Here is a 24,566-nt window from a genome sequence, read left to right as displayed (position 1 = left end):
ATGCAGAAACACTAGAGAGCAAGTGGAAATACCCAAGGCCTCTTGAGTTCAGGCTTAGAACCAGTAGAATGCATATCTATATCTATATATCTTCCACTTGCTTGGTAGTATGTAAATACATAGTAAGTGCTCAATAAGTATATATTGATTTCTGAGAACCCTTTAAACTATCTTCTTTTTTCAAAAATCATAGGTGGTATTTGTGCTCACTGGAGATTGTGATGACAGGGGCCATATTGGATATAGAGTCTATGAAGAAATTGCCTCTACAAGTTCTGGTCAAGTGTTCCATCTGGACAAAAAACAAGTTAATGAGGTCAGTTTAATAAAGTGGGTCTACTTTATTACCAGCTACCTTACCAACATCAGTTAGGCAAACCTAATTGTGTCAGTTTTGATTTCAAAAACAATTCAAACAAAAAAACATTTTCCCCCATTCCCCACAGGTCAATAAAGTCATTAAAACAATGTGGAGAAACATAGATTTATCTGGTATTAATTTCTAGACTGTATTATGCTATACTGATAAATTATTTAGATTTAAGCATACATTTATTTAAAATTCATTTAGTGGAACTTGAAAATTTTTGTAGTTGTTGTTTAGTAAGGTCAGTTTGTATTTCTGATGTACAGCTTTTGGATAGCTGGTAAAATGAGGCTTGATTTGACTTTTACTTGACTCATTTTATATTCGTTTATTGAAGTAGAATATAAAAAAGTGAGTTATTAAGCCAAATTCTAATGAAGTTTGATCTCTAAGATTAAAAGTAAAAAACTATAACTCAGTAACTATATACTTATCTAAAAATTTTTATGATAATAAAATCTATAACTTATATGCTAAGAAAATCTTGGTACTTTCTAAAGAAGTGTTTGAGATATATTTAACTGTCATGATTATTTCTTTCTTTTTGTTACCTTTCCTTGACCTTACTTGTGATGATAAAATATTGTTTACTTATTTATTTGGCTCCCACTTAAGTTTCTAGGAACATGCCAGAACAAAGATAAAATTTCACATTTGATTTGATGTGGTCAGTGTATTGAAAAAATTCTATAGTTTTTTGTTTGTCATTACTGCAATTAGTATTATTTAAAATTTTTCTTAACAAACAATTTTTCAACTATTGGTTGAAAGATAACAAGCATGATTGACTGTATATATATATATATTCACAGATACTTAACACACACACACACATATATATATATATGCACATATATGTAGATATATATTTGTGTGTGTATGTTTTCTTTTTTCCTCTTTTTTTTTTTTTTCTTGGCGGTACACGGGGCTCTCACTGTTGTGGCCTCTCCCGTTGTGGAGCACAGGCTCCGGACACGCAGGCTCAGTGGCCATGGCTCACAGGCCCAGCTGCTCTGTGGCATGTGGGATCTTCCCAGACCGGGGCACGAACCCGTGTCCCCTGCATTGGTAGGCGGACTCTCAACCACTGCACCACCAGGGAAGCCCTTTTTTTCCTCTTTCTTTGTGATCTAATATGTGGTAAATATTTCAGTTTCTGATGTGAGCTAAAAATATGGGTTTCTCTTTGTAGGACAGGATTTTATATATATATGTATAAATATATGTATACATATATATAAAACCTGGAGAGTGTTATGCTTAGTAAAATAAGACAGAGAAAAACAAATACTGTATATTTTCACTTATATGTGGAATCTAAAAAAAATAAAACAAACAGATGTAACAAAACAGAAATAGACTCACAGATACAGAGAACAAATTATTGGTTACCAGAGGGGAATGGGTGGGGGAGGGGGCAAAATAGATGAAGGGGTTTAAAAGGCACTAAGTATAAAAAAAATAAGTTTTAAGGATATAATGGACAGCACAGGGAATATAATCAATATACAGGTTCTATGAATTTCATGACAAACTTCCTTGTCTTGAAAGAAGTGGTTCAGTAGTCCTCTTATAACTAAAGAGTTCCTATTACATCATGGTGGAACTAATGGGACATTGCATATTTCTAGAATAAACATTTTAGCAAAAATATTTTTTATTAATATGTGATATACAAACCTGGGAGGTTACTTTAGTCCAAATGTTTTTTTTTCTTGCAAGAAACAGCCTTAGAGTGATATGTGGCTTGAGTCCATATTGTGTCCACTGTAGTGATCCAGAAATGCCTGGGCAGGTCTGACAACTATTCAGCTACTGAGCCCTTAGCAGTTATTTGAATAAACATCTGCATGAGAATTTGGGAGCCTGGGAAGAGAGGAGTTGGAGAAGAGTGCAGGACCATCTCAGGAACTGGGTTTCTTGTCCCATCCCATACACTGTGCTTGACCCTAATGACCTCACACTGGCCAGAATGGACATCGTCAAAAAATCTACAAACAATAAATGCTGGAGAGGGTGGGGAGAAAAGGGGACCCTCTGGCACTGTTGGTGGGAATGTAAATTGGTACAGCCACTATGGAGAACAGTATGGAGGTTCCTTAAAAAACTAAAAATAGAACTGCATATGACCCAGCAATCCCCCTATTGGGCGTATACCCTGAGAAAACTGTAATTCAAAAAAGACACATGTACCACAATGTTTATTGCAGCACTATTTACAATAGCCAGGACATGGAAATAACTTAAATGTCCAACAATAGATAAATGTATAAAGAAGATGTGGTACATATATACAATGGAATATTAGCCATAAAAAGGAACAAAATTGGGTCATTTGTAGTGATGTGGATGGACCTAGAGAGTGTCATACAGAGTGAAGTCAGAAAGAGAAAAACAAATATCATACATTAACACATATATTGGAATCTAGAAAAATAGTACAGATGAACCTACTTGTAGGGCAGGAATCAAGATGTAGATGTAGAGAATGGACATGTGGACACAGTGGGGAAGGGGAGGGTGGGACGAATTGGAAGATTAGGTTTGACATAAATACACTACCATGCGTAAAATAGATAGCTAGTGAGAACCTGCTGTATGGCACAGGGGGCTCGGCTCAGTGCTCTGTGATGGCCTAGATTGGTGGGATGGAGGGGAGGGAGGTCCAAGAGGAAGGCGATATAGGTATACATATAGCTGATCCACTTCATTGTACAGCAGAAACTAACACAACATTGTAAAGCAATTTTACTCCAGTAAAAAAAAAAGAAAGGCCACTATTTGGAGTTGCTTTTTAACCTGGAATTATGTAAGACTCTGGGGTACAGTCAGTATCATCAGCACAAAGTAGGGCATAAGTGAGGAAAAGCAACATTCTCTCTTGCATCAATGGGGATACCATCTGCTTAGGGGGTTGTGAGGCTTTTGGGAGAAGTGGCAGTGGTGTTCAATGTAGACAGATGGGGCATTGCTGCCAGCAGAGGATACCCAGTAGACAGGGTGGTTCTCAGCAGAAGGTACTAGAGAAGAGGTGAGAAGAGACATGGCCGTGGTCAGCACCTAGAGCATTTGAAAGAACAGTTGCTTGAACCTGCTGTGAGCAGTCAGGCATAACTTGGAAGTTCTCAAAACAAACAGGGTAAACTTTTAGGGGGAACCATAGGACTTTTTAAGGAGTTGGGCCATAGAGCTAGAATATAACCTCGTCTGTCCCATACAAGAGAAGCCACCACAACGAGAAGCCCGTGCACTGCAACGAAGAGTAGCCCCTGCTCGCCACAACTAGAGAAAGCCCGCGCACAGTAACAAAGACCCAGTGCAGCCAAAAATAAAAAAATAAATAATAAAAATAAATTAATTAAAAAAAACAAACAGAAGCAGTATTGTAACAAATTCAGTAAAGACTTGAAAAGGAAAATGGTCCACATCAAAAAAAAAATCTTTAAAAAAAAAGAAAAGAAAATACTGTTGTCTTAAATGGAGAATATGAGCCCTACAGAGGTACAGGCTTACTTATTAAGAAATGGGGTAATGCATATTTTTTATAGTCCTAATAATTCTGACAATTACCAAGTAATTTATAGGAACAATTTTAAAAATTTGGTGTGAATTACAGAAAATTTTATAGATAAATGTATATAACATAAATTTAACCCACTGGAATCTTAATAGTGTTTTTCTCCCAGATCATCAACTGATATTTTGATCTTTAACTTTAGCTAGGCAGAAAAGGGCTAGCAAAAAGCATTGCTAAAATCGTCCGTTTTTATAAGCTGGAGTTTGATGCCAACAGGGACGGGCTTTAATTCATATGTCAACCATAGCATTTCCAATCCGCCTTCCAGGTTGTTCAGGAAAGGTCATCTCATATACTTTGTGCCACTGAGATGCAGGGAAATTTAGCTAAGGGTATCTTGGGAAAGTTGTCTTCTAGATATTGTCCTGCATGGATGTGAATTCCAGATCTGGTACAGGCATCTTCATACAAGTCTGAGGATGAAACAAATACAAGGGGGAGGAAAGAGCTAAGAAAATCCAGAGCCTTTGGCTTAAGTCAACACTCAGACCATCCTACCTCTAAGCCTCTGAATCAGGGAAGTGATCTTTTTGTTTAAGACAGTTAGAGTTGAGTATTAAGTTACCTAAAGATAAACGTATTCTAACTGATAAGAATTCTATATTTCTTTGTGACATGGTCTCTGTAAGTCCCAGTTTCCTTGTTTGTAAAATGAGGATAATAGAATTATACACTTCAGGAAGTTGTTATAAGATTAAATGAGATAATGCATGTAAAATGTTCTACACAGGTCTGATACAGGGTAAGTGCCCAATAAATGTTAACTGGTATTGTTACAATCCTCATAATGTTGTTATTTTGCTTTCGAAGTGGGGAAATTGTGCCACTGTGTTTGTTAGAAACCAGGTGGCTAGTTGTCGGTTGCTGGGAAGTAAATTTGAGTGGGAGAGTCTAGGAAAAGGCTGGAGAGATGGTTCTTTTTTGATGTGTGTGAAAAAAGATACTGTGAGGGGTTACTGGAATTGTATGAGCCAATATGTGCTTTGAAGCCACCAAAGTAAAAGATTTTGTTAACAAAAAGCAGAGTGACAGTGTTAAAATCGGATTTGCAAAATTTTTAGCATATAATTTAGCCATTTTTCTTTTCTCATTGTTCCAGATTCTCCTATTATATAAATATTTTAAACTCTAGAGAATATAGATGCTTTAATGATAACTGCACATTTAATAGATTTAAGAACTGCATTGAAGCCATGCCCGTACTGAGTCCTTTCATTTTACTAGAGTGATTTTTCATCTACTGTTTCTAAAGGAATCTGTAGAGTATTATGCTTTTACTCTCTTAACCTTGTTCACCAATTTCCTAACCTAGTGGGATATATTTTGTATCAACTCTCTCTTGAGATGACTTGTAGTTTTTTTCTTTCTTCCTGTTCTTTTTTTAAAGAAGATCTAGGTATCTTTCATCTTTTTTTAACATAAAAGAGAAACCAAAGTAAAATTATTTGGCTGAACATCAGGGGCATATAAATCATTGTATGGTATTACAGTTTGGAAATACAAGTTAAGACACATCTAAAGAATGTACTTAAACCGTTCACCTTTGAAGATGGAAAGGAACTAAACAGTCTAACTCTTTCATTTCTTTGTAAACTGGGTGATTGTCAATGATCTAATTAATGCTTCCTAGGTTTAAGCAAAGTCCAAGTTTGAAATCTCAAAGTTACCCACAGATATTATACTCTTGTGTCCAAGAACCTAACACAGAAAAATCCATTATCAAATGGATAATTCACTTGTTCTGAGTTTCCCCATCCTTTCTCTCCACCTCTCCCAACTCGTGTCTTCAAACATCTCCCCTTCCAATCCCCCCATCCCCCCAAAAACCTCTCCCTGGACGTCCCAGACTTGTGGATTGGTTTTATTTCCCACTTCTAAGTAATGCTGGCTAGCTGGCTATGTTATATCAGAAGGAAATTTTATCAAATAAAGAAATAACTGTCAAGAAATTTATAGTTTTTGAAGGAGGTCAATGATGATATTTAGAAGTCCCATGAGAATGTATCTTAATGACTATCCTATCATATAACTTGCAGGTCTTTGGTGTAGGATGTTTTAGTTCCAGCGTTCCTTTTTAACACCTAGTGCTTTCTTCTGGAGTGGTTCCTTGTGCTACTCTGTTTGGCACGGGCATACTCCTCTCGACTGTCACTCTCTGTTAGATGTGAAAGACTCCCACGACTCTTTCCTTTCTTTGGTGATTGCCCTGTGATTAAGAAAATAATACCAGATCAGAATGATTGTGTGCTTGTTATCGCCGTTCAACAAGAGTTGAATTTTATTTCACTTCATTTCATTTCATTTCACTTAATCCTTACCACAGCCTATGAGGAAGACACCATGATCATCACCCTCTTTTCACAGATGAGGGAAATGAAGCATAGGGAGGCGAAGCATCTTGCTCAGGGTTAAACTGCTGCTAGCTGCTAAGTGTCTGAACATAGGGGGCGTATGCATTATTTCTCCCGAGACTGCACCCTCAACCACTGTGAGTCCTGCCTCTGATTTTGTCTTTTGTTTTCATCAGAGGATGCAGTTTTAACAATACAGTGACACATCAGAGATTCCGTCCCCATTCGTTTGTTCAGCAGATGTCTGGTCTACTTGATGCTAGTCACCACACTAAACACCATGGGAAAGCAAAGACTAACAGATGCTGTCCTGATTTTCAAGGAGCCTAGAGGAGGAAAGGGGATGTAATTACACTACAGGGTGATAATAGCTGATGGATACCATCCCAACTCCTCAACCAGCCAGAGACTTCACTCTAGAAGGACCGTGGGTCTCATTGAAGACCAGGGCACACACTCTCTTCCTCAGGGTCCTAACTGCTGCATTGGCCAATGGAGTGAAGAGGGGGCATCTAATGCCAGATTCTCTGGATTTGAATCTTAGCTCCACCACTTACTAGATTCATGGCCCTTAGTTATCTACCTCCTCTGTGCTTCAATTTCTTCATTGATAGTTAGGATACATATAATACCAACCACATAAGATTAAGCAAATAGGGAAATTTCAGTAGTACCCAGCACATAATAAGCCTCTGAAAACATTTTATGTTTATTTTTTAATGTTTGTTTTCAAGTAGCAAAACTGCAGACCCCATTCCCCCGTCCTTTCTATGTCTTAACAATAGACTTGGGCATCTGATCTAAATTTACTACCGTCTACCTTATAAGTGGCTGCAAAGGCACTGAAAGGCTGTCTACTTTTCTCTGAATATGTGGCAGGGTAGTAAAAGTCCAGGACATTAGGAATCTCCATTCTAAGTTCTCCTCCCTCCTAGGCAAGACCAACCGCTGCTAAAGTCAACATGCTCTGGGAGTTTACCATCAATTTTCTTACAACAGCAAGGAGAGAGGAGAGGTCATCCCAGAATTTTTCTCTAAGAATGATTAAAGAAGCAGGATATCAGTAATCATCTGGGCAGAAAACAGATGGCTCGCTCAACAGGGGCAAAAGAGAGTTTACTGAATAGCAGATTACCGAGGTGTGGGTAGGCCTAAGGGCAGCCAACAGGGAATGGTGAAGCACTAAGAGTCCAGCAACAATAGAGGAGAGGGAGCTTGGACCAGCACCCAGGGAGATCAAGGCTAAGGACCTCTGATAGGCAAACTGCAGCCCTGGAGGATGGAACCAGGGGGATAAATACCCAACTCCTCTTTATCCCTTTCATTTCACCCAATCTGATTGGAAGCTGGGCCACTGATCTTGGGTGCCCTCAGCCTGAAGCAATTTGAAGCAGGATTTCGGTTCCCGACCGGAGATTGAAGTCAGGCCGTGGCAGTGAGAGAGCTGAATCCTAGCCACTAGACCAGTGACAAGGCCCTGGCCTGTACAGCTTTGCAGAAAATGAATTTCCGCAAAGAAACGGAAAGTAGTGAAACAAGTCAAGTGTTTATAAGAAGGAAAAAGAATACCTGTGGATAGACACACAGGCGGACTCAGAGAAAGAGTCGCGCCCTCTTGGTAGTTTGAATCACTCCTTTGGGACCTTTCTTCCAGGTTTCCTTTGGCCAATCATCTTGCTTTGTCTGGTTCCGAGTCCGTATTTGGTTAATCTCTGGGTCCTCCCATGTGTGCGTGCGCATCTCTTAGCCAAGATGGATTCTAGCGAAGAGGCCTATGAGTAGGTTGACATCACTCCCTTTCTGACCTCCAAGGAGCCTCTCTGCTCATGTATAGTCGGGAAGGTTTCCTTGACCTCGAGAATGAGAAATATGTGGTCTCTATGGGCAGGGCTTAGCTCCTCCCCCTCTTCATCTTGGAGTATCTGTCCACAGGGAACAAGCTGCTAAGCCTGGGGCCCATCTATCTCCTGCCTCAAGACCAAGGAGCCCCTAGTGAGGTGGTCCATAAAGATCAGTATCCCTGGACGCAGAGCCTAGTGGAGAAAGGCAGAGAATGGATCTGGAGGGGCAAAATGAAAGTATCCAGCACAAGCAGTATTGTGCAGTAAAGACTCCAGGCTCTGGGACTGTGGCTCATATCCCAGCCATGTGACATTAGATAAGTTACGTAGTTTTTCTGTCTCAGTTTCCTCATCTGAAAATGGGGAGAATGATGGTACCTATCTCATAAGGTTATTGTATTTAGAACATACCAATAAATATTAAATGTTTTTATTTAGTGGTACATGTTAGTCAAAACATTCCACCAACATTTGTATAATTTTTCCTAAAACAAAGAAATATATATTTACTGTCCATCTGTGTTGAGATGGCCAAAGGCAGCGTGCTGTGATGGGGCTTTAGAATCGGGGAGATCTGGGTTGGAATGACTTCTCTGTCTTTAAATAGTTGGACAACTTTATGTAACTTTATATAACGTCTCTGAGACTGTTTCTTCATGTAAAAAATGGCATACTAATTAACTCACAGGATTGTTCTGAAGCTTAAATAAAATAAGGAATACGTATAATCTGAATAGAGTCTCAGGAAAATGGAAATCAGCGAGCCTGGAGGTCGTCTGATGCCAGAGAGGACCTATGGTTTTGCTTTGATTGTAGGTCCTGGATGACCTTATTCTGTGGAGGGCTCAGTGAGCCCCACATTTACAAATAAATACCTAAGGGAGACTGGACTCAGAACTACTAAAGACTGTAAGATGCTCAAACATTTACAATTTCCCTGTATTTGTCATGTTTCCTTATTTTCACGTTGCAGTAAAGCCATTTAAAGGTAAAGGGTTTAACTCCTTATTTTGGGAATAATAATAACATTGATTATAGTCATAATAATATAGGTCAGCCTTATAGAGTGCTTATTTTATTGCAGGCACTATGCTGAGTGCATTCCTTTAATCATCAGACATATGGACAATAGATAATGTTTTGAACAATAAATTATGTGGTTTTTTTCCCCTAAACAAATGGAAACAAAGTACACATGGCTTCATTTACCCATAGCAGTGACCTATAAAACACTAGTAATAATAATAACATGATAAGCACTCTACAAGAAGCCCCAAGCAGAATAAATCCCACTCCCCTGGGAGTCTTCCTGGAGTCAGCATGTGTAGTTGCAGCCACTGAGAGGAGAGGAAAGTATGCAGAGTCCCTGGGTGTCCTGCATGGTAAGATGAGGGGTGATTGGCTGGGAGTAGTATCCTGGAGCTGAGAAATAGGTCCATGGAGTTCTTCTAGAGGAAGACAGAGCAGGTGATCATCTTTCTGTCTGTAACATGAATTGAGACTCTAAGATAAAGAAAACATCTTTATTTTTTTCCACTAAGGAATTTCCAATGGGAAGGGAAGAGTTGAACTCACTAGATATTTCAGAGGAAGTAACTAAAGCGGAGGAAAATGAAATGACAATCTTGTAACTGATCGGTGCAAAATACCAACAACCTGGCAACAAAAATCCTCATTGATTAGAAATTACTGGATGTGTTTCTCTTGCTAGTTTCATGCTCCTTTTCATAGGGATCAGTATTGATATTAGAAAAACTGTATGGAGGCTGATGTTAACACTGCATACACGCCCCATTCATTTGTAGGCAACTTTGTGAAATAAAAGCAAGCCTAAGTTGGTTTTGATTGTCAGTGTAGCAATATCAATAAAAAATAAAATCTGTAGAATTGTATTGATCGATTCCTAAAAATCAAGTACTAATTACCTTAAAACCAGTGAGAATAGAGTAGCACGTACAAATTTAAAAGCAGCTGTGACTCTGTCCATTCCCACATCTTCATGGAAATTAAATGCAGTGCATCTCCCCCTGCCAAAAAAAAAGAAGGAAAAAAGAAAAACTGTAAGCTTTGCTGGAGTATGAATTCAGCACAGCCGCTTCCTGCAATTTTGGCTAAAGCCTACTTGTGACTAGAATTCAGACCAAGAGTTTTCTGTATATGGGCTTAATGATGAGACTCTGAAACTCAGGGTTTTGAACAGTTAGTGCTCTGAAGTGAGGCATGTGCCATTTTGTTTTCCTCTATTTCAAGTTTCACTCCAGACATTATTTCAAAAACATAACCTTATTGCTGACCTTGAAAATAAGTAGAAATGGGTGTTTCCTCTGAAATTTGAAAATGTATCAGAGACAATTATAACATCCAGAAAGCTTCAGGAAATGTATGAAAACAAGGCATAAGTGTTTCCACTTATCCCTTCTTTGAATTCACCTAATTAAATGTTGCAAATGAAGTGGAGAGCTCAGACCTCGTACTTTAAAATAATACAGATGTCTCTACATCCACAAAAATACCAAAAAAGGAATACATACCTTAGTTCCAGTGGAATGATTTCTTCCTCTATTACTATGCTAAGATTGACGTGTCATGAGTGTGTGCTGGGAACTAATGCTCCTGTAGTTATCACTCCAGGGCACCTGGGAGTGCTTTATAGGTCACCAATATGGTTAAATGAAGCCATATGTACTGTATGGTTCCATTTGTTTAGAAAAAAACAAAACATAACATAATTTATGGTTTAAAAAACTATTTATTGCTCATAGACCTCTGAGAAAGTGAACAGTTTTTCAAAATGACATTTAAAGTATACATAATACATAATATTCCTTGCAAGTGGAAAAAAAAAAAGACTGTTCCCAATAGAATCTTATTTGGGCAAAATATACCGAGTCAAATGGAGCCCTTCTGCAATGTGAAATAGTGGGGAATAGCGAGTGTTTAAAAGGATACACTCTGTAAAAAAATGGGAATTCCATCTTTCATTTCATGGTTTCATGTATATAGTGGCTCTGGGAACTATTTGAAGTACTAGTTACAAACTGTGGCAGTACATTCCATAAGGGCCGTGGGAGTCATATCCACAAAACAAAACTCACTGCTTATGAAATGTGAGTTTCAATATGAAAGTGTTCCAAAGACAGTCATGATATTTGACCCCTGGTATTACTTGTCTACAAAACTCAGAACAGAATGGATACGACTCACTAAAGCGTCTTTCTAAAATACCAAAAAAGCAAAGAGAAAGGAGAATGCCTGAAAAAATATTTCTCTCTCTCTCTCTTTTTTTTTTTTTTGTAAATTTATTTATTTATTTATGGCTATGTGGGTCTTCGTTGCTGTGCACGGGCTTTCTCTAGTTGCAGTGAGCGGGGTCTACTCTTCGTTGTGGTGCGCGGGCTTTTCGTTGCAGTGGCTTCTCTTGTTGCGGAGCACGGGCTCTAGGTGTGCAGGCTTCAGTAGATGTGGCACATGGGCTCAGTAGTTGTGGCTTGATGGCTCTAGAGCTCAGGCTCAGTCGTTGTGGTTCATGGGCCTAGTTGCTCCGTGGCACGTGGGATCTTCCCAGGCCAGGGCTCGAACCCGTGTCCCTTGAATTGGCAGGCAGATTCTTAACCACTGCGCCATCAGGGAAGCCCTGAAAAAAATATTTCTTAAAGAGAAAAAAATGTTATTTAAGAGCAAATGTTAGCCAATAGGTTACATGCATTCAACAGGACCAAAATAAATAGAAAAAGAAATAAAACTGTTTACTTAGCTGACTCTATTTTGATTAGAAGCTGAAATAAAATATTAATTTTGACTATGAGATGTCAGTTTTAACTAATCAATCAATTACTTGTATAGCTAACTCTGGATTTGCAAGAGTCTTAACTATCAAAAAGTTACAGTGTCAGACTCAAAGTCTTTGAAAAATTTATTCAGATCTGCACTGACTTGAAAGAAATGATCTTTTATCTCCATTTAGAAGGCTTGGTCTTTATTTTTATTGGAGTTGTGATGGAAACTAAAGGTTTGAGTTGAGAAAAAAAATGTCCCAAATGCTTGACATTTAAAAGTGAGATTACTAATTAGCCTTTAAAGTCATCGACCATGATCTCTTGAAGAGTTCCTGCTGGGAACCACAAAGGAACACAAGAAAACATGAAGAAAATCTGCAGTGTTGAAGCAAATAAAATTCTATTGAGGCATTTTCAGAGAGCCTCAACAACTTGGATGTTTCCTTTCATATTTTATCTATTTAAATTTTAAAGGTTCCTTTTGAAGTTTTTTGTTTAGAGAAGGCATATGTCTGTGGTAAAATAGTAGGCATGATTTCTCTCTTTACAAACACACACCAGAGTATATCTGATCTTATATTAACTCAGAAAGAACAAGAGATTTAACACATTTAAGAGTTTATATACCTGTTGTTTCCAAAAATATTGTATTTATGTAAAGTTTTTATATCGTTGTGAAGAAAGCAATTACAAAACAAGAAGGATTTACTGTATAATAGCACAGGGAACTATATTCAATATCTTGTAATAACCTATAATGGAAAAGAATCTGAAAAAGAATATATATATATATGTTTATATATATAACTGAATCACTATGTTGTATACCTGAAATAACACATTATGAATCAACCATAGTTCAATTTAAAAAATTAATGGAAAAAAAGAAAGCAATTATCATTTAATCATCCAATCTAGGAATTGTTAAGGGCAGCAAGTTTTTTGGGGGTTTTTTTTGGTGGAAGTTGAGTGAAATCATGTGCCCAGATTATTTTGAAAAAGACCTAATCTTGAATCTTGGGAAGAAGAATTTTGGAATCTTAGTCCTTTATTTCCCAGAAGGCTTCTGAATGTGTAGGCCAAGTGCTCCATCTGACCAAGAAATCTGTGTGACCAGGATACCAAAAGTTAGTCTTTAGTTTATCATAGAAGGGGGGAAATAAAAAGGTCTGGGTACTACATATATTGTCCAGGTCAAGAGGTACCTACTGCTAGTATTTTCCTTTAATAATGATAATTAAATAATTTGGCCCAAGGTAATTGACTGTTGCTAATCTCTAGACATAGAAGAGTTTATATAATCTTCTAATTTTCTTTTTTTAATTACCTATCCAGAAGTTCTGTTATATAATTACTATTGATCTGAAAGAAAAAAGTCGTAACTTGTGGACTAAACACATTAGATAAATATTATTTTACAGTTGCAAGAAAAGACTTGGTTAGTACCTTTGGCAGAAATAATTGTATCAATTAAAAGTAGCTTAATACCTCTGGAGAAAACATATGAATTTGCTTCTTTGAAAGGCAGTTTAAAGGATTTCATGTACAAAGAATGAAGAAAACCCATGATTTTACTTCTAATATTTCTATTTAATAATAAACCAACAGACAACTTTGAAATCAGTAGGCTTATTTAGTGAAGTGGTAAGAAGTTCCATGAAGATATTAGGTTGCAAGTGCTCTGTAAATGCCAAATATATATCATGATTTATCCTTATTTGCACTTGTTTCAGCATAAATTAGAAACATTCGTCAGGGGCAATCTAATTTTTGCTTCTCTTCTGCCGTAGCAAAGAGGAGATGAAAGAGTTAAGAGTCAAAGCAGAGGAAGTTTTATATAAGAAATTTCCTTATGATCTAGGGTAGATAAATGGAAACAGAGTCCATGCTTCATATATTTTCCAGGTTTCCTTATGCATCCCTGGAATGAGCCAACTGTAATAGGGTTATAAAAGCAAAATCTTTGAGAGATGGTATGAGCTACTTTTGAGAGCTCCCTTGTTACATCTTGGACGTGATTTGGCTTTGTGGCAAAAATTACAAATAGCTTTTCTCTTTCTTGCTAAAAGCCCCAGAAGAAAACTGTATTTTAAGGTCATTTACCATACAATTTAAACAGCTGTGGTGTGAAGGAAAAAAATTTTCAGAATCCTTGATTATAATTTTAAATAGGTACAAATAATTAATTTACTTTAAAAATATCATTTTTGGGATATTTTATCACCTTTAACAATTATGAACTTAGGAAAAAACACATAGTCTGGTTAAACCATTTAAAATTTGAAAATTTCTTCTGGGAATAGGAAGTCCTCGGCATTAGTGAACCCATTTGTGAACCTTTGCCCATTGTTCAAATAATATTTATTAAATTAATATATTAACTCAATAATTTGATAATGAATTTTAAAATTTAATAAATTAATAAAAACAAGTAATTTAAATCATTGTTACTTCAAATGATCATTAAAATTTTATATCTGTTAGATTACAGTTTTAAAAATACATTAATAATTTACATATATATGCATATTTCTAGAAAAATTGGAAAGGTCATACCCAAATATGTTGATGGCAATTATGGGACAGGTAATTTTAATATTTTTTTGCTTTATGTGCTTTCTTGATTTTTAAAATAATGAGTATGTATTATTTTAAAAACAAAAGCAGTGAAGGCATTTTCACTCAAAAAAGAAAATTTCAAATGCACTCAATATACTTACAGACCAGGTTTATAGACAAGGCTCTATGCTGTGAGCTATGGGGATGCAAGGATGAATCACACATAGACCTAGTGTCTAAAGATGCCAGATTCTGGAATCTAAGAGGAGAGAGATCAAGTCTTGCTTATCCAAAAGCAAAATCAAGACCCAAACTTCACCTTCTAAATTTTGCTTCTTCGTTCTTCACCAGACTTCTTGAGGGATAATTACTTCTTTTGTCCCCTCCTACCTATTTATTCTGGCATCTAATTTTCACTCTCTGTACCCAGTTAGAACTGTTCTTTTCATGTAATCCAAGACTGTAGCCTCTGTCCTCATTCTTTGTAAAAGGTGACACTGCTGATCGTTTTTGCTTTTATGCAACCCTCTTGCCCTGAGCATCCATGATATGATTGATGTTCTTTCCCAGTGGATCTCTGTTCCTTCTCTGTCTCCTTTACTGGTACTTCTTCTTCCTGTTATTCTAAGTGTCTGTGTTCCAACCTTGCCTAGCCTCTGAACATACTCTTTCTCTTGGTGGTTCTTTTTTTTTTTTTTTTTTGTGGTACGCGTGCCTCACAGTCACTGTTGTGGCCTCGCCCATTGCGGAGCACAGGCTCCGGACGCGCAGGCTCAGCGGCCATGGCTCACGGGCCCAGCCGCTCCGTGGCATGTGGGATCTTCCTGGACCGGGGCACGAACCCATGTCCCCTGCATCGGCAGGCGGACTCTCAACCACTGCGCCACCAGGGAAGCCCTCTCTTGATATTTTAGTTCAGTCTTTTCTTTCCTTTTCTGAATCACACTTTTCCTTAGTTCACGTAGATCTCTACTTAAATGTATCTTTCTCCTGAAAGTATTATTTAAAATAACACTCCATTTTCTGTTCTAGTTCCCATTATTCTACTTCATTTCTTATAGCATTTCTCTCTGCTAGAATTATATTACATACCCACTGTTTATGCCTAAAATAGTTTTGACTCACAGTGTGTGCTCAATTAATAGTTATTAAATGAATGCTTTGAATGAACAAATCTCACTGATTTTTCTTTTACTCTGTGCAGATGCTAAGTCCACATCTTCAGCCCTGACTGCTTCCCCAGCTCTCGTCCTGTATTCCAACTGCCCTTTGGTCATCTTAACCTGACTCTGCTGCCCACAGCTCTAAGTTAGAATCTCACCATTAGGCATGCTCATTTTTAGAGCTCCCCTTTGCTCTTGATATTACCACACTTCTTTTTTTTTTGCGGTACGCAGGCCTCTCACTGTTGTGGCCTCTCCCATTGCGGGGCACAGGCTCCGGACGCGCAGGCTCAGCAGCCATGGCTCACGGGCCCAGCCGCTCCGCGGCATGTGGGATCTTCCCGGACCAGGGCACGAACCCGTGTCCCCTGCATCGGAAGGGGAGCTCTCAACCACTGTGCCACCAGGGAAGCCCTACCACACTTCTTGCAGTCATCCCAGCCCAGGTGGCCTGAGTCATCCTTGACACTTTCCCTTCCTTTGCTGTTCACATTCAGTCAGTTATTAAAATGCTTTCCATTCTATTTTCATACTAGCCTTCCCAGTCAGTGCATGCTTTCCTCACCTCATGGCTCATTTAGTCTGTGGCCATGGGTCATATTTACTTGTCTCTCTGTCATTCTCTTATTTATTTATATCTTCATTCTTTGCTTTATTCACTTCACTCATTTATTCATTCAACAAACAATGTTGAGGCCTACCTACTGTATGTTAGGCTTTAAGGATTCAATTTTAAGCGAAAATAGATGTAGTACACATTCTCATGGTGCAAAATGGTTTTAGAGAGAGCAACTAAGTATAGAGACTGAAGGATTTAGAGCCTGTGGTGAGGAAGTAAGATGTCTGGAGCTGCCCTAGTTGATAGCCTGTCCCATGATGTGGCTCTGGGGGTTTGTGGCTGAAATGAAGTGGTGATGTGGTTATAGGAGACCAGGAGTCAGCAGGGGACAAGTCATCTGTGTGAATGTGGAAATCACTGTGGTGACAAGGCTTGCGATAGAGAGAAAGACAGCAGGCCAGGTGCCAAAGTCTTCAATAAATGAGGACCAGCAGCAACAGAGCAATAAAGATGGATTGATGTAGGTTTCAAAGGAGCAGGGCTTTATTCAGGGCGGGGAAATCAGTAGTGAGGAAAGAGAAAGCTGCCTCAGGTCTCTAAAATGTACGGGGTACAGGAGAATGAACAGCCTTCATTAAAGAAAGTTATTGGAGAAGAAACTAGCCTAAGTGACATATTTCCCTTGAGGTTAGGAAGTACCTTGAATTTTTGGTGAAGACTGGAAGTAAGGGAGTCCATAAGTGAAATGGAGTTTTTAGAAATCACAGTGGAAGCTTTGGGCTAAAAAGATGAGTGAAAAGTTAATGGGAAGAAAGCATAGAACAGAATGAGGGTGACAGAACAAAAAGAGACTGATAATTGAGGGGACTTCAATCCTAGAGGATGACTAGGTTTAATGTAGAGTGAGCCATGTGGGTTCAGTTACAATGTACTTCTTCCTATTTTTAATTGAAGTATAGTTGATGTACAGCATTATACAGGTGTACAGTGTAGTGATTCACCATTTTTAAAGGTTACACTGCATTGACAGTTATTATAAAACATCAACTGTATCCCCCATGTTGTACAATGTATTCTTGTAGCTCATTTTATACATAATAGTTTGTACCCCTTAATCCTCTCCTCCTATCTTGCCCCTCGCCTGTGCCCTCTCCCTACTGGTAGCCACTCTGTTCTCTACATCTGTGATTCTGCTTCTTTTTTGTTATATTCACTAGTTTATTGTTTTTTAAGATTCCATATAGAAGTGATATCATACAATATTTGTCTTTCTCTGTCTGACTTATGTCACTTAGCATAATATCCTCCAAGTCCATACATGTTGCTGCAAATGGCAAGATTTCATTCTTTTTTATGGCTCAGTAGTATTCCATTGTGTGTGTGTGTGTGTGTGTGTGTGTGTGTGTGTGTATACACACCACATCTTCTTTATCCATTCATCTATTGATGGACACTTAGGTTGCTTCCATATCTTGGCAATTGTAAATAATGCTGCTATGAACACTGGGGTATATGTATCTTTTTGAATTAGCGTTTTTGCCTTTTTCAGATATATACCCAGGAGTGGAATTGCTGGGTCATATGGTAGTTTTATTTTTAGTTTTTTGAAAAGCCTCCATCTCATTTCCACAGTGGCTGCACCAATTTACATTCCCACCAACAGTGTACGAGGGTTCCTTTTTCTCCACATCCTTGCCAACATTTGTTGTTTGTGTTCTTTTTGATGATAGCCATTCTGACAGGTGTGAGGTGATATCTCACTATGGTTTTGATTTGCATTTCTCTGATGATTAGCATCGTTGAGCATCTTTTCACATGCCTGTTGGCCATCTACATTTCCTCTTTGGAAAAATGTCTATTCAGATCTTCTGGCCATCTTTTAATTGGGTTTTTTTGATGTTGAGTTATGTGAGCTGTTTATATATGTTGGATACTAATTCCTTTTCGGTCATATCATTTGCAATATTTTCTATTCAGTAGGTTGTCTTTTTGTTTTGTTGATGGTTTCCTTTGCAGTGCAAAAGCTTTTAAGTTTAATTAGGTCCCATTTGTTTATTTTTGCTTTTATTTCCTTTTCTTTAGGAGACAGATCCAAAAAAATATTGCTACGATTTTTGTCAAAGATTGTTCTGCATATGTTTTCCTCTAGGAGTTTTATTGTTTCCGGTCTTACATTTAGGTCTTTAATCCATTTTGAGTTTATTTTTATATGGTGTTAGAGAATATTCTAATTTGATTCTTTTACATGTAGCTATCCAGTTTTCCCAGCACCACTTACTGAAGAGACTGTCTTTTATCCATTTTATATTCTTGCCTCCTTCGTTGAAATTAATTTCCCATAAGTGTGTGGGTTTATTTCTGGGCTCTCTATTCTTTTCCATTGATCTATGTGCCTGTTTCTGTGCCAGTACCATACTGTTTTGATTAGAGAATATACTTGTTTTAGTTTCCCTGATGCATTTTGTTTTGTCATCTGAGACTTTGGACGGGCTGTTCTTTCCTCCCAGAAAACTTTCCAGACTCTGTACCCATAGCCATCAATCCCTCATCCTCCCTTAACCTGGCTAATTCCCATTCATCCTTCAATCTCGTGTTAGAAGTGATTTCCCTCAGTGGACCTCCCTGAATCCCCAAATTTGGGCTAGGTGCCTGTCCTTTGTCCCTCTCTTACTGTATCATCATTTTGTATTATTATAACAGTGTATCTACTGTAATAGGCTATAAGCTTCACATGAGCAAGAACTGCTTTTGTTTTTATATTTCTGCTGCCTGCCAGAGTGCCAAGCATATAGTAAACTAGCAGAAACTTAATATCAGCAGATATTAAAATATCTGTTGACTGAATGAATGAAGAATTAAAATGGTGGAATTACATTGAGATTCGGACTAGAAGAAATCCCCAGTGATTTCCACATTTACATAAATCTCAGGTCTTCTACTCTATGCTATAGAAAATTGAAGAAGAAAGGAATTGTTTGGCTAATAGTTTCACTGCACACAGGGAGAACCTGTATCTAAATTTAGTCACATCTCATGTAAGCAGGGATGCTGATTCTAAGTCAGAGGATGATGTCGAACCCAGGTACTCTGACTTAGTGTCCAGGGCTCTCTCTATTATTCCTTCCTGCCAAAAACCTGGAACTTACTTCAGTGGGATCTTGGAGGTGAGGAGAGGAAAACAAATTTTCCTCTACCCTTCTATGCCTCAGCTGAACCTTGTAACAAAAGACAATTTAACAAGAGAAAAACAAATCGAGGTTTATTAACATGTATACCTTATGTACACATGGGAGATACCCAGGGGAAAAATTAGTTGCTCTCCAAGATGGCTTAGAGCTCAGGCCTAAATACTATTTTCAGGATAAGTCAAAAGAAGGAAAGGCTGGGGAGGCAGTTTTGGGCAGGTGACCAGGAAAAGCAAGGTTAACAAAGGTAAGGTTTGTTATGCAGATTTAAGTCAGAGGAATTTCTTGTGACTTAGAGTCATCTTTGTCTTCCTGATGTGGAGAGGGAGACACCCTTACAAATGCAGATTTCCTTTATAAATTTCCCTTATAAAAGGGTAGCCTCTACTCTGTTTCCAGAGCCTCTTCTGTGTCTGCTGTTTCTCAAAATAATCAGCTGTGCCAAAGAAGCATATGTGGAGGTACCATATTCCGCCACCCTTCAGAAGCCCTTCTGAACCCTTCCTTAATTCTTCTGAATCAACCTGTCCATCAGTTGATGTTGTTTTCTTTGTACATCACAGATTCAGTTGTTCAGATTGTTCTTGCCAGTGAATATACTTTTCCCTCTGCTTTGGGCTTCTCTATTTTCCTGATAGGATAACCAACGCTAAAGAGTATAGCGTTAAAAAAGTAAATATGCAGAGATATCATAGTGCTGTTAGAATTTGTTACATGGATGTACTTTATATGAGGTAATTGATATATGACAAAGATGAACTTTTCGTAGCAATATCTACATTAGCATAGTCTGTTGTGGTGGAGAAAGTCATCGGTAATACCTAACACTTTACTGTTTTTAACGACATAATACTGTCTTACACAATATATTTAAGAAAATTACAGATAGGGAAATATCAGACAAAAAGACCAATTTGATTGTTAGTCAATTTAATTCACTTTCGTATCTTCTTTAGGAAATAAATAACTTGTCTTGAATTTCCATTATTTTGTAGTAGAAGAATTATCACAAGAATAGGTATTCTGATCCTGGCTTCCTGGATTTTTTGGTTTTTGTTTTTGCTTTTTTTTTGCAACGTTCTTCACTTTTTATTAGAAATGTATTATAAAACAATACTCAGTATGTGGATTTAGACAAATGTCATTTATGAATTCAGGGTGCAATATCAAACAAAAAAGCTCATTTACAGAAGAGGTTTCCAAAGTAAACACAATAGAAACAGTCAGTTTTTATGAAATAAAAACCAGTTTGTAATTTTTCCAAACTTACCCTGAATACTTTTGCAGCTTCGAAAATATTTGCATAAGTTTTATAGTATTCATTTCACTCATTCCTTATACTTCCTCTTTTAGCTGGGGCGTGGAAGTTGAAGTTCAGAATTTCACAAAAGAACTGTTCTTTTAGAAATTTCTAGCCTAAACAGATGTAGAAAAGACTAGGACCCTAATGGAAAACCGCTCACTACATATTTGAAGGTTTGTCAGACTGAATAACTTCAAGAGGTTTAAACTTATTTTTTCTTTAGACTATAAGTATTTAAGTGTTATTTTAAAGGGCACATAAACATGCTTGGCTAGCTCTATTGACCATAGAAGACTTTTCAAGTGTACATTGATTTTTGCAGTTGTGGAACAAAGCAAAGCTGACTCCCATGTGGAGAGACTCTGTGAGCCTCCCTTCATTGAATAAACTCTAATGGGGCATCCACAGCTTATTATTCCCTACCTGGAAGAATAATAAGCAAATTAATGTTTTTGTGCCTGTATCAAATAAATGAATGAATTGTTTTTTTTGTTATAATTTTATTCTATGATTATGCAGCAAAGAAATTTTAAACTGTGCTTCTTTTTTTTTCTTTGCAGAAAATAGTAGAAAAGGGAGATATCCCAATTCATTTAATAAAATCAGAATTACTGTGATATCAAAACAAGGCAAAAACATTACGAGAAAGGAAAATTACAAGGAAACATTTTCTATGACATAGACAAAAATATCTTAACAAATTGTAGCAAAATGAATCCAGCAATATACAAAATGGTACTACATTATGATTACGTGTGATTTATCCCAGAAATGCCAGATTGACTTAACATTAAAAAAAAATCAGTGTAGCTCAACATATTAACAGAATAAAAAGTAGAAAACATACGATCATCTCAATACATTTTAAAAAAGCATTTGATAAGATTCAACATATATTCATGATAACTCAGCAAATTAGAAATAGAAGAAACTTTCACAATTGATAAAGGCCATCTGTGAAAAAAATTAAATCTTGTATCATATTTAAAAAACTTTTATTATATTTTATTTTTTAAAATTTTTATTGGAGTATAGTTGATTTACAATGTTGTGTTACTTTCTGCTGTACAGCAAAGTGAATCAGTTATACATATACATATATCCACTGTTTTTTAGATTCTTTTCTCATAAACTGTGCTTCTTGGAGCTTGTTTGGGGTAGATCTTGGGGGCTCTGCAGTGGACTGCACTCTAGTTTCTACTGGAACAGTTGTGCCTTTACCTGTTTTCTGTGTTTTTTCTGCATAAGGCTTGATTTGACAAATAAGGCTGTTTAAAAAAAAAAAATTGAGGAGCATTGATACGGTTGTCAGTTGCCACTAAAACTGAAATTATTTGGGATTCATTCATGGAAAACCACAAGTCTGGGAGCCACTTCTTCCCACTTCAGAAATTAGAATATAAAGAATGGTAAAAATAACATTTAGCTTTGGAGATTGAAATATCAAATGTTGATTTTATGAATGTTTTTTTCTCTGATGTCTATGTCAATGCTAGCATCAGCTTGAGTCTTCAACTACAAGAAATAGTTATTTATAATGTCAACTCTTCAGTGGTTATCAAAAGAAAATTTGTGCTCATATTTGGCAAAATCAAGGGCTAAAAAACTATGTTTTATAGTTGATGAGGGAGACCATTTATAAAGATGACAAAAAGTTGAGTTCTCTTTCTCCGTAGCTGCTTTTTGAATCCTTGGGCCCACTTGAATTAATCTTTCCTTTCCTCATACTCTCCTGTTTCTCTCATCTCTATTATGGTGCCAGATGGCGAGCCCCTGAGGGCAGGGGTTTTGTCTTAAACACTTTGAGCATCTTATCCTACTGTGAACTTCAGTCACATGCTTTCTGAACAGTGAATTAGAGAATGAATCACAGTATACACACATACAGTTATATACATATATATGCATATATATTTACTACTTTACCCCATATGAACACAAAGCATGCTTATAACATATATATATCGTTGCATTCTTATGACACTAACCATATTTCTATACCTGCTGTATATTCACATAATATGTTTTAGCCAATATTACTGAGGTAGAGTTTGCATAAACTCAAGTGCAACCATATTTAGGGTACCTTTTGTTGAATTTTGGCAAATTTATACACTTGTGTAACCACCACCACAATCATGTTATAGAACATTTCCATCACCCTTAAAACTTCCCTTATGCCCCATCCCAGTCAATTTTGTTCTTTGCCTTTCAGCCTGTCAACCACTGATTCGCTTTCTGTCACCTGATTGGCTTAGTCTTCTCTAATATTTCATGTAGATGGAAACTTTTGTGTCTAGTTTTTTCACTTAATTTAATGTTTTTTAGATTCATCTATGCTTTTGTGTGTAACATTAGTTCATTCTTTTTTATTTAGTGCATTCTATTTCATGAATAGACCACAATTTATCCATTTCTCTGTTGTCAGACTGTTGGGTGCTTCCAGTGTTTATTTTGGTTAAAGCACCTTTTGTCTGATCAGTCTGGGAACCTAGATCATTATTTTACTTTGAGACCTTCTTGACATTTTTTTAAGGTAAGCATTTAATGCTATAATGTTTCTGAAAGCACTGTTTTAGTGACTCCCCAGGAATTAGAATCTATTGTGTTTTCATTTGTACTGTTTAAAACATTTTCTAATTTCTTTTGTGCCTTCTTCTTTGATCCATGATTTCCTGGGTAGTATCTTGTTTAATTTTCAAATATCCATACTTGGATCTTTGCACTTGAGATTGTGTATTTTTCTGTTTTTAGGTTGAGTGTTCTATAAATGTCAATTATGTTTAATTGTTTGGTAGTGTTTTTCAAATTTATATACTTACTGATTTTGTGTTCACTTGTTCTATCACTTATCAAAAGAGAAATGCTAAAATCTAATTGTATATTTGTCTTCTAAGTTATGTTAGGTCTTGCTTCATGTATTTTGAGGCTCTGTTATTGGGTGCATATTTATATAGAATTGTTATGTGTTCTTGATGAGTTGACCCTGTATCATGTTGAACACTCTCTTTTATTTCTGGAAATGTTTTTTATTCTGAAATCTAGTTTTTCTTATTTTAATAAAACAATTTCAGGCTTCTCATGTTTAATGTTTATACGATAAATCTTTTTTGTCATTCTTTTGCACTTCATCTACCAGTGTCTTCATATTTAAAGTGTGTTTCTTGTAGACAGCAAATGATTGCATCTTGCTTTTTGTATCATGAGTAATACTCCCTTTTTAAAAACTGGAGTGTTTGGACCATACATGTTTAATATAATTATCAATATGCACGGGCTTATATATATCAGCTCATTATCTGTTTTTGTTTTTGTTCCATGTGTTCTTTGCTACATTAAAACCTTTTTTTCTGTTTTCCTTTGCATTAATTGAACATATTTTTATTGCTCCTTTAACTTCCACTGTTGGCTTATTAACTACAGCTCAATGTTTTATATTTTTAGTGGTTGATTTAATGTTTAATATCAACTTTAACTTATCATAATATACCTTCAGTAATATTACTTCACATATTATAAAATAATGTTTACAATAGTATATTTTCATTTCTCTCCTTTCATCTATTGAGCTATTTTTGTCATTAATTTTTTTTGCATATTTAATGAAACCCATAATATATTGCTGCTAATGTACAATGTTTTAAATTGCTAATTATCTTTTAAATAAGTTTTAAAAATAGTGTTTTATAATTACCTTTAGATATGTCATCTTTGGCTCTCTTTATTTCTTTGAGTAGGTCCACGTTTCAACCAGGTATTTTTTTTCCTAGTGCCCAAAGTACTTCCCTTAATATTTCTTGTGCTGCAGGTTTGCTGGTGACAAAGTATCTCAGCTTTTCTTCCTTCCTTCCTTCCTTCCTTCCTTCCTTCCTTCCTTCCTTCCTT

The 24,566-nt window shown here is 36.7% G+C and overlaps 1 protein-coding gene across 3 annotated transcripts in view; it reads left to right on the top strand.

Annotated features, from left to right (window-relative positions):
- Positions 1-24,566, top strand: part of HMCN1 (hemicentin 1) — a 508,266-nt gene that overhangs the window by 121,965 nt on the left and 361,735 nt on the right. For all 3 annotated transcript variants that reach the window (XM_029226849.1, XM_029226848.1, XM_029226847.1), the window contains exon 4: positions 194-316. In XM_029226849.1, the coding sequence (XP_029082682.1) occupies positions 194-316 (123 nt within the window). The remainder of the gene's footprint in view (positions 1-193; positions 317-24,566) is intronic.

The sequence above is a fragment of the Monodon monoceros genome, unplaced genomic scaffold, assembly GCF_005190385.1.
Source record: "Monodon monoceros isolate NGI ecotype Baffin Bay Population unplaced genomic scaffold, NGI_Narwhal_1 Super_Scaffold_18, whole genome shotgun sequence".
Lineage (NCBI taxonomy): Eukaryota > Metazoa > Chordata > Mammalia > Artiodactyla > Monodontidae > Monodon > Monodon monoceros.
Note: the sequence above shows the minus strand (reverse complement) of the source record. Positions and strands in the feature narration are given on the sequence as shown.